This window comes from Elephantulus edwardii, unplaced genomic scaffold (genome assembly GCF_000299155.1).
Source record: "Elephantulus edwardii isolate Elephantulus edwardi_28Jun2011 unplaced genomic scaffold, EleEdw1.0 scaffold00216, whole genome shotgun sequence".
NCBI classification, from domain to species: domain Eukaryota; kingdom Metazoa; phylum Chordata; class Mammalia; order Macroscelidea; family Macroscelididae; genus Elephantulus; species Elephantulus edwardii.
The window spans coordinates 127134-137873 of record NW_006399966.1 but is presented as its reverse complement, the minus strand read 5'-3'; the positions used below and the strand labels follow the sequence as shown (position 1 = coordinate 137873).

At 39.5% G+C, this 10740-nt stretch overlaps 1 protein-coding gene across 1 annotated transcript in view; it reads left to right on the top strand.

Moving 5' to 3' along the window:
* The window catches only part of MAP3K3 (mitogen-activated protein kinase kinase kinase 3), a 102934-nt gene that overhangs the window by 23550 nt on the left and 68644 nt on the right, over positions 1 to 10740 (top strand). The window contains exons 3-4 of the mRNA XM_006897868.1: positions 6487 to 6608; positions 8518 to 8610. Of these exons, the coding sequence (XP_006897930.1) occupies positions 6487 to 6608; positions 8518 to 8610 (215 nt within the window). The remainder of the gene's footprint in view (positions 1 to 6486; positions 6609 to 8517; positions 8611 to 10740) is intronic.

The following is a 10740-nucleotide window of genomic DNA, read 5'->3' as shown; positions in this document are numbered from 1 at the left end:
CTGGGGTAATCGGGATGGGTGTGTCAGAGGCAGTGTGATTGGCACAGGATAGAGCAGGGTTTAGGGCTGTTGTACATAGGATCGCTATGAGTCGCAAACGACTTGACAGTACATAACAACAACAATTAAGAGGGAAAACACATTCATCCTGGAGCGGGTAAAATCAGGATGCTCCTTTGGTCAAGGGTGTTGAAGCTCCATGTGACATCCTTTGAGCAAGTTGCAAGGAAGGACCAGTCGTTGGAGAGGGTATCATGTTTGGAAGGGTGAATGGACATCACAAGAGAGAAACATTCTGGATAGGGGTAGGAGTGTCAGAGACAATGAAATTGGCTCAAAATAGAATAAAGTTCAGTCTTGTTTTACATAAGGTCGCTATGAGTCGCAAATGACTCGAAGGCATATAACAACAAGGTGAGCCAAAAATGTGAACACAGAAGTGGCATGAGATCTTGTAGGTACTTTTTCAGAAGTTTGCAGAGGGGTACAAGAGAGAGTGATCAATTCTGTGATTTGAGGGTTGACATCCATAGTCCTGTAGTTTCCAGTCTATTAGGTTAATTTAATAAATATTAAAATTAATGGCATTGCATATTGATTTTTACATGGAAGTAATTCCTTACTGTATTATATTGTTGTATGTTAACGAGTCAGAACCAACCCATAATTAACCCTCCAGTGGATTTTCAGAGACAGTAAATCTGAGGCAATTGCTCATCTTTCTCCAGTGGAGCAGTTGGTAGATTCAAACTACTTACCTCTGCATTGGCAGTGCAGTTCCTTACCACTGAATCACTAGAACTCTCTAACTTTATCATATATATTTTAACATTTGAATGCTCACTTAATATTGAATTCTTATTATGTCCTAGATCAGAAAAAAATTGAAAAATATTCTTTAGAATTTGCTTAGAGCTCTAGAAAAAGATCCAACTATGTTCCCAACGCAGAAAAGTTTTTTATGAGTTGAGGATTGGCCAGTGGGAATTCCAGAACACCTAATTGTGCTCATGCAAAACCTTGGACCAGGAGGCATTCGTAAGAACAGAGCAGGGAAACACTGAATGGTTCAAACTCAGAAAAAAGTGGGTCAAGGATGTATCCTGTCTCCATACCTTTTCAATCTGTATGCAGAACAGATCATTCAAGAGGTTGGACTTTATGAGGAGAAATCTGGCATCAGGATTGGAGGAAGACTCATCAACAACCTGCATTATGCAGATTGCACAACCTTACTTGCTGAAATTGAGGGCCTGAAGCATTTGCTGCAGAGGGTCGAAGACTGTCATTTGCAGTATGGATTGAAGCTCAACATCAGGAAAAAAAAGATTCTCACCACTGGGCCCATTCATTGGCAGCATCTTGATAGATGGAAAAGAGGTAGAGATGGAGATTATTAACAATTTCAGCTTGCTCAGTTTCAAAATCAACACTCTTGACACCAGCAGTCAGGAAATAAGAAGATGAAGAAAAAAAAAGGAAATAAGATGAATTACATTAGGAAAATCTTCTGTCTGGGACCTCTCCAGAGTGCTGAAGAGAGCAAGTATGTTAGTCTAGAGACTCAGGTGTGCCTGATCCAGGCCATGCTCTTCATAATTACTTACTATGCATCAGAGAGTTGGACAGTGACCAAAGATGACAGAAGAATTGATGCCTTTAAGTTGTGGTGCTGGGAGAAGAGTCTTGGACACACCATGGACTGCCAAAAAAAACCCAAAAAACAAAACCACAAACCAAACCCAGGTCTGTCCTGGAGAGAGTGAAACTAAGCTGGTCCTTGGAGGCAAAGCTTTTGAGACTCTGTCTCATCTTTAGGCATGTAGCCAGTCTTTGGAGAAAAATACTATGCTTGGAAGGGTAAAGGGACAGCACAGGATAGGAAGACCCTAGGTGAGAGGGATTGACACAGTAATGGGTAATAAGGGTGGGTGTGTCAGAGATAATGAGATTGGCTCAGGATAGAGCAGGATTCAGAGCATAGGGTTGCTATGAGTAGTAGTTGACTCAATAGCACATAGCAACAAAATAGCATACTTGCTATCAAATGATATTTGCACAAGTATGGACGGGTGGAGGCAGTAGAAGTGTGTAAAATGTCATGAAGAAAAAGGTTAAAATCTCACTCAGATACACAGGGTAATGTGAGTGAACAAGGTGATCAGCTGATCTGGCAGAACTGAGTAGAGAAGATGAAGAAATAACATCATTACTTAAGTAAAAGCAAAGATTAAAATATTATTTTGTTGGTTTGTATATGAAGAAGAATATTTGGCATAGTAAACCAACATCACACAAGACAACATTGTTGACTAGAAGCCATGGTGCTTCTAGAAGCTTTTCTGGATTTTTAATCAAGGGCATTTATAAATGTGAAATCTCATAGACCCTGTTTTTAGATAGAAGTAGTCGTTCAGTCTGAAGACAGAGTGACTTTCTGCTGGCACTAAAGAGAAGAGTGGATTATTTGGTACACCCCTCATAGTAAATCAGGTTATCAGGAGAAGAAAAAGTACTTAATGTTGTATAAATGTAGATTACTGTCTTCTTAAAACTTCCTTATACCTGATATTTTTTAAGCTTGAGCTCTAATCCTTGTTTCATAGGTCCCCTCAACCCTTTCCCCCCTGTATTTTCGGTGTATACTGTAGATTCTTAATCTTTTCATCTCAGGAATTAGCTTCTCCCTCTTGGTGCGTCTTCCTAGTAACTGTTAAGTGTGGCATTCTACCCCCATCCTTAGGAAATCTTTCTGAGGTGGTAGCATAGGATTCTCCCATGTCCTGTGTGTAACATTTACAAAGGAATTGTTGATTTTCACTATTGTCAATTTTCTTTTGGTTAGAAAAAAATCAACTTCTCAAAATTTTGTTTCTGCCTCTACCACTCTTGGACCTACCAGGCTTACTGCCTCTTCCTTGGTCTTGGGGTCTGTGGAGTTTTAATCCTTTTAAAGGCTCCTTTGCCAGCTTCCTTTCTTTTCACTGTACTTGATTAGGCTGGCTCACTAAGGTCATTCTCTGGCCCTCTTCCACCTGCCCCATTCCCCCTTATGTTGTCCTCATGTGCCTTTTTCTCTAGTTTTTCATGTAAGTGTTCATAGATCTCAGTGTCTAATCTGCAGCCATTGATGGGAATGGCACAGGACTGGGTGACATTTGGTTCCCTTCTGTATAAGGTCATTGTGATTTTGGGGCCAACTTGTTGGCATCACCAAAAGCATAGCATTTATCAAAGAATCCTTGTTCTTTTAATGTATTTTGTAAGATCAACTTTTGCTACTCTTGCTACTTAAACTTTAAAAATATTTTTTGGTCTACTCCTGTCTGTATACTGTCTAATTCAAACTATATACTCATTTTTGTGATTGTTATTTTAGTCCTAAAGTATGAACACCTCCAAATATTTTTGAAATTTTTTTCTAATATATATAATAGCTGTTCAAGGAATTATCATTGCTATTGATGAATAAAAATCTGGGAACATCATTCTTCCAGATTATGAGGTTTTCAAACTTTTTCCACTCATGACAGTTATGAGCCATTATTAAATACTGTTGTATACCACAGAGTACGATTCCACTCACAGCAACTGTTCATGACAGAATAGCACTGCCCTGGGGGGGGTTTCTTGCTGTAATCTTTATAGCAGCAGATGACTACTAGATCTTTCTCCCACAGAATGACTAGTGGGTTTGAATCTCTCATGTTGCTTAGCTGCTGAACACCTAACCGTTGAACCACCAGGGCTCACCTTAGGGACCATGCCTGTTTTAACCCTCACTATGAAATTTTGCTCTTTATTATTCTCATCTCACAAATAGGGAAATAGAGGCCCTGAAAGAGCTGCTTGCTTTACTTCCTGCCTTTATCCATGCTCTTTAGGTTCTAGCTGTGTATTCTACTTTAGCACAAAATCATATTTTCTAATTCTTCTTCATTGTGTCAGTCATCCCTGAGAGTGCTAAACCATTACTCTGGTATATTCTGAGCACTGAAACTACCAAACAAGTTTATCCAATAAGTAATGCCAGGAATTGGTTAGCTTCTTGGAAATGGAATTTTTCAACCTGATAAACTAGCTCTTATTATAGCACCTTCTTCTCCAGGATCAGAAATGGTTTCTCCAGGCACATTTATTTGTCAGTTTGGTTTGAAAAATGTGTGTGTGTGTGTGTGTGTGTGTTGCTGGTGGTGTCTGATTTAATATTAGAAAATAAATACTCAATTCTACGAGTATCTACATTGGTCCTGAAATCCTATGTATTCAGTACCTAGTTTGTTGGATGTGCCTTAGAAAACAGTGATCTAGTCACAATCCTCTTTAATTTACTGATGCATTTGACTCAGTTTATTTAGTCCAATGGCAGCGTACAAAGCATATCAGACTGCTAACCGTAAGACCAGTGGTTCAAATCCTTCAGGTACTCTCCATAGGAGAAAAATTCTTTTTCTGTAAAGATTTACATGGTTAGAAACCCATTGGAGGGTCACTGGGAGTCAAAATTGACTCAACAGCAGTGGGTGAGGATTTTTTAATTATTTTGCTTACAACACCACCACCAACACAGAGCTCTGTGGGCCTGATGGATAGAAAGTTATGCTACCAAGTCAAAGATAGGTGATTTTAATCTGTGGCCCTCAGGCCTGGTTTTAATTGTTTTTGGTCAAACACCTCTAAGTGATATAGCACTGGTCTGTCCATTTGCTGTACAGAGGTTACTCATGGTTGCTATGATGCTGAACACTGTGACACTGATGTGTCAAATGCGATAATGGTTACCCATGGTGGACAGTATTTGGTGGAGCTTCCCAATTCAAACAAGATTGGAAGCAAGAATGGCATCCACTTCCAAAATAGCTTGCCCCTGGCAACGCTATGTATTTGGAAAAACAATGAAAGTTATACAAGTGTTTAGGTTTTTCATTCATAGGGTCACTATGAGTCATCTGCGACTCGATGATGGCACTTAACAACAACAATATATAAAAATTGGGTCTTCCTAATTTAGATACTATACTCTAATTTTCAAACTTTGATAAAGAAGTTAAAAAACAAAACAAAAAATTAAGCAAGGATCTTTTAGGAGAGCTAGTAGAAAGTAGAAACTAATTAGTGGAAAAAAATATATATTTTAATCTTGACAGAGGTCTATGTGTAGATATTCATGTCTTCCTCATTCACTGTTCCTTTTCTTTGTGCTTTTGGTATTATTGATGGTGACTCACACATACTTTGCTAAGTATTTTGAAGTGAAATTATATAGGAGACTACTCTTACTTTTCTTACAGGATTTAAATTTAATTTCACTTTTCTGAGCAGGCAAAAATCTCCTCTTAGGCATCCTTCTCCTTCCTTCCTTTCCTGTATGCTCACAAAGGACAACATAGGCACTTGAACACATGTGGCCTAGGATGGCCATATAGCATGGGGGGAGAAAATGGAGCGGCTCTACTTTCTATACTTCATGTTTCTTTTTCCTTTCCTGTGGGTATTAGAGTATTACCAAGGGCAGTGATAAAGGGCAGGAGATAGACACTCTCCTTGGGTGGAGCCTTTGGTACTTGCTTCTTTTAAGGTGTGCCCCGAGTGACTCATTTGTCACCACAGCAAAGTGGAACAGCTCATGCCTCATGTTCTTGTCTTGATCAGTAGATTTATATTTAACTCTTAACTTAAAAGAATCCTTTTTTTCAGGTTCATCCAATGTTATTTGAGTTGAACAAGGGTGCTTTGAAGAACCTAGGAAAATTTTGCAAAACATAGTTTTAGACTGTTGTGAGTTCTGAATTTTTGTCACTAGCCCTCAATGCATGAGAACTATTTCAAGAAAAAGAAATTGTAAGTAATACCACTAAAGCAGAGACAATGCATTGCCTGGCTAGTTAGAGAAACAACACAATAGAACTGCCTTTTGACTTCCCTGTAGGAAGCGGAGGGCCTATAAACTTGTAAAGGATTGGAGGGGGGTGGGATTCAGAGATTAGGTTTATAGAACAACTTCTATTTAAAGTAGCTACATGAGGTCCTTGTTTGATACTTTTAAAATGTGTTAATAAAAAAATGTGTTATTCCCACATATGATGCTTTTAAAAATAGGTTTGAAACTCACTTTATCCTATAATTGGATCTCTACCAACTTTTCATTTCTGGACTCTGCTGGTGCTTTGCTGTTATGTCATACCACTTGCTCATTTCTTTTTCTCTGAGTTTTCTGGCTTTCTCTGAGTTTGTTCCGCTTGGGTGTACACATTCATGTACATAAACGAATCAATATTGATGTTAGAAAGAGAACCTGTTAAGGACTCTTTAAATTTAAAATTAGCTTAGTTATCTACTTTTCAGAGTCATCAAATAAATGCATGTTGTAGGGTCTGTTATTTCCCTTGGCTGGAACACCCTGCGTATTAGTTGTGTAATTTGTAAAAGTACTTTTTGCTGGTCTATATTTAAGTATCTTAGCCTGTGTGCTCTATTTTACAACAGATGAACAAGAAGCATTGGACTCAATCATGAAGGATCTGGTGGCCCTCCAGATGAGCCGACGTTCCCGGGTGCCTGGATATGAGACCATGAAGAACAAGGATACGGGCCACCCAAATAGGCAGGTAGGTGTGCTGGCTAGATTTGCTGGGGAAGAATTTTCAAATGGGAAGTATCTGAGAAGCTAAATTAACTTAATAGTAGGTTTAGATTCTCTTAACCCCTTGTGTGTCCATGATCCAGTCTAGAACCATGTGCATCTGACCATGGCAGCTTTTCATCTGTGGAGATTAATTCTTTCATTGTGAAGACAGTGTTCATACAATTATTTTTCTTTGTTATTTGTCAAATATTTTACCCACCTTCATAATATCTATCTACCTCAGAATATTTTTTACCTTGTTATGTATATATATACTCAAGAAAAGTTAATTTTTTATTGTGTGTACTGTCAAGTCTGAATCAACTCATAGTTGACCTCCCAGCAGGTTTTCAGAGGCAGTAAATCATATGGGAGGAAACTGCCTGTTTTTCTCCTGTGGGGGAGCTGGTGGATTCAAACCACTTGCCTTTGGGTTGGCAGCACCACTTCTTACCACTAAGCCACAAGAACTAGGGGGGAAGAGTATTTATTTATTGGGGGGAAAGCCTCTCAAAAACCCATTGCCATTAAGTCAGATCTGACTGATAGCTGACCCTCCAGTGGGGGTATGGAGACTATAAATTGCATGGGAGGAGACTGCACATCTTTCTCCCGCAGATCTGTGGTGGATTAGGACCTCTGGTGGGAGAAATACCACTTTTGGGTTAGCGGTGCAGCTTTCTATGAACTACATACACCACCAGAGCTTCCTGATTATTGAAACATTGCCCAATATATTCTAAAGGCAGCAGAAATTAGGTGTATTTGTTTTATAGTTGTTCCTCTGTTTACTCAGGTAAAAAACAATACCTGCTTTATTGGAATTGTCTGTTTTTTGAGAAAAGAGTTCTTATATTTTGTAAAGTTTAGCCATATGTGCTGTTGAGAATATTCTTGCCTCCAGTGTCCTCTGTCTCCTGAGCACTTAGGCCTGCAGAGGGAAGTGAGTGAAGGGATGCTGTCCTCCACCCCAGTAGGTTCCCAGCATATTTGAGGAACATTTGTCTATGACATTTTCTTTGGTGGCTCTCCTCGTTATTAGTGAGCTCTCCCTCCACCTTTGTACCTTTTACGTCTGTTCTTCTGAAACACCTTTGATTCCTGGAGAAAGTATAAGGCTCACAAAGATTTTTCTGTCTGGAGTCTGCTAGAGTTAACTCCCAGAATATTTCTTGCTTTGGAAATGTTGGGACCTTGAGAGTCCTTTTATTTCATGCTATAACACAAAAATTAGTTTCAAAAGTTGCTTTTAGTTTTATGGCTACCCTATAGAGCTGGAGGAACAACAGACTAAAATCCATTCTTGTATTATTTTCATACATCATTCTGTCTTAATTGTGTGTGAGTTCTTCCTTGCTACAACTTGTTTGCACTCGTATCTAGTTTTGGAATGAGCGTTCTTACCAGAAGTAAGTCCCCTCCCCCAGGCTTGAGCCTAATGACCTCACTTTCCTTCCTGTCTTCCTATGTGGAGTGTGCTTGCTGATGTGCTCCGGTCAGCTGACCTTTCTCCAAACTGGTCTATTCATGTGGACATCAGCTAGTGGGTAAATTGGGAAAGTTTTCTTGAATTAGAAGACCCAGAAGGAACAGGCTGGGAAAAGTAGGGATGGAAAGGTCCCCAGTCATTCCTTAAGGGAGATTATCTTTCAGGAATCCTTTTGCTTAAAACCTAAAATAAGACAAGTCATGATTTTTACTGTGCCTGCTGTTGTGTCATTGAAATAACATGATTATGAAGGGAAAAAGACGTCAAAAAGATTGAGTGCTGGTTAGAAAATAATCCTAGCAAAAGCTACTGGCTCTGTAGATCCACAGTTTACTTGAATATCATCAGACTTTTTCTGTTGCATAGAAAAAAGAAATTAACCTCAGTTTTTCTGTTTTTAAAGAAAAAGCACAACAGCAGCAGCCCAGCCCTTCTGAGCAGCCCCCCAGTTACAACAGGCTCATGTGCAGGGGCCACTGAGCAAAAGACATTTTTGGTAAGGAACCAGATCACCCTTTAAATCTGAAATGTGCTCTTTAAACTGACACTAGTGCTGGAAGAGTATAGAGTATGCTTTCCAGATAAGTCATTTCAGAGAGTACTGCTTACTCGTGACCTATCATCTGTGCCTGTAGTCACCATTTCTTACAACACTGTTGTTCATAAGTAGCCTCACTCAGTGCTTCCCAGTAAATATGCTCAGATGATGGATGTGTTCTGTATTGTGCTATCTATATAGTAACCATTAGCTGTATGTGGCTGTTAAGCAACTAAGGAACTGACTTTTACATTTTAATTCATTTCAATAGCTACTTTGGGCTAATGGCTTTTGTATTGGACACCAGACACCACAACTTTATATACTAAATATGAGCGACTGTTGACTTTTCTGGAGCAAGAAATGGAACTATGTGCTTGGAGGTCATTTGTGTGTTTCTTTTCACATAGACAGTAAGTTTCTAGCATTATGATGAACTAGCAGTGGGAATCCTATTTTAAGAATTTTATTCCAGGAGAAAGTGAAGATCTAGGGGAAATGTGAAGCCAAAGAAATTCTAACCATAATTTTTTTATAAATGAAGCTCAAATTTATACTGGGGGAAAAGCAGAAGAAAGGAACAGTGAATGTGGGTAGGTTCTAGGAATGTAGGGGGCTGTTTACTACTAAATATAGTGAAAAAACCCCTGGCCTAGCAGTTCAGAGGTGCTAATGATCCAGTTGCCTAAGACTTTATAATTAACAAAGTGAGTTCACACTTACTATTATTATTTTTGTTAGTTTAGGCTGGGATAGGATGAAACTACTTTCTCCATTAACAACAGTTTCTCTGCCAGAAGCTCCATACTTACTCAAAGAAGATGAATGGTCTAAACCTAATATAAATGAGTAAGAGCATCTAAATTGGGCATCAAGTTGGACTAAAGATTCCAGTTGCAGAGTCCCATTTGAAAGTAACCAAATATTTTGGCTAATAGGAAACATGTTTATTCAAGAGTGAAATGCTAAAAAAAAAAGAGTGAAATGCTGGCAGAGACATACAGCCTTTCAGTAGGAGAATGGCATTTGAGCTTGGCACAATCTTAACAGGGCTCAGGGGTGATGCAGCAATAAAGTCCTGGGATTTGTAGACTCACTGACAACATTGTTTAGGGGATGAGACCTGCAAAAACTGGAAAACCTAATTTAATATCTCTATATTTTTACATAATAAGCTAGTTAATGAGTTGGAAGGAATGTATTTGACAACAAATAAGCATCTGAGCAACTAAAGAAGTATATGAGCAGTGAGGTGCCCACTGTAAACTAGAGGCCTAGGAGGGAGCGTTTGTATTCTCTGTATTCTCCTGTACATGAGGTCCCTGGAAGTCTACAGGGTGGTGAGGGCTGGCTAATTATTCTTCAGTGTGTGATGCATCTTGGGTGTGGCTGGGAACTGTGGCTGGCATTACAGCGCATAATATACATTACCCTTTATCAGTGGATACTCTGTTTTCATGGAGTGAGAAGAGCCTTGGCCTAGGAGTCATTGTGTTGTTAGTACCTATTAATAATAGGATCTTAAAATTTTCAGAATGCTCTAAACAACAGTTTACAGAGACAAGAACAAAACACAGAACATTTGAATAGTGCTCTGATCCATGAGTTCCTGTCTCTGTAGCGTATCCTGGAAGCATCACTCTGTCTTTCTGGCTTGTTGTTGTTGTTGTTGTTATGTGCCGTCGAGTCACTTCCGACTCATAGTGACCCTATGTACAACAGCCCTAAACTCTGCTCTGTCCTGTGCCAGTCGCACTGTCTCCGATACACCCATCCCGATAACCCCAGTCACTGAATCAGACCACCTCATAGAGGGCCTTCCCCTCTGGTGTTGTCCCTCAACCCAACCAAGCATGATGTCCCTCTCCAAGGACCGGTCCCCTCCTTACAGCATGTCCAGAGTATGTTAGACGAAACCTCAGAATCCTTGCCTCCAAGGAGCCGCCTGGTTTAACCCTCTCCAGGATGAATCTGTTTGCTTTCCTAGCAGTCCATGGTACCCTTAGTACTCTTCTCCAGCACCACAGCTCAAAGGCATCAGTTCTCCTTCTATCCTTCTTGGTCATTATCCAACTCTCTGACGCATAA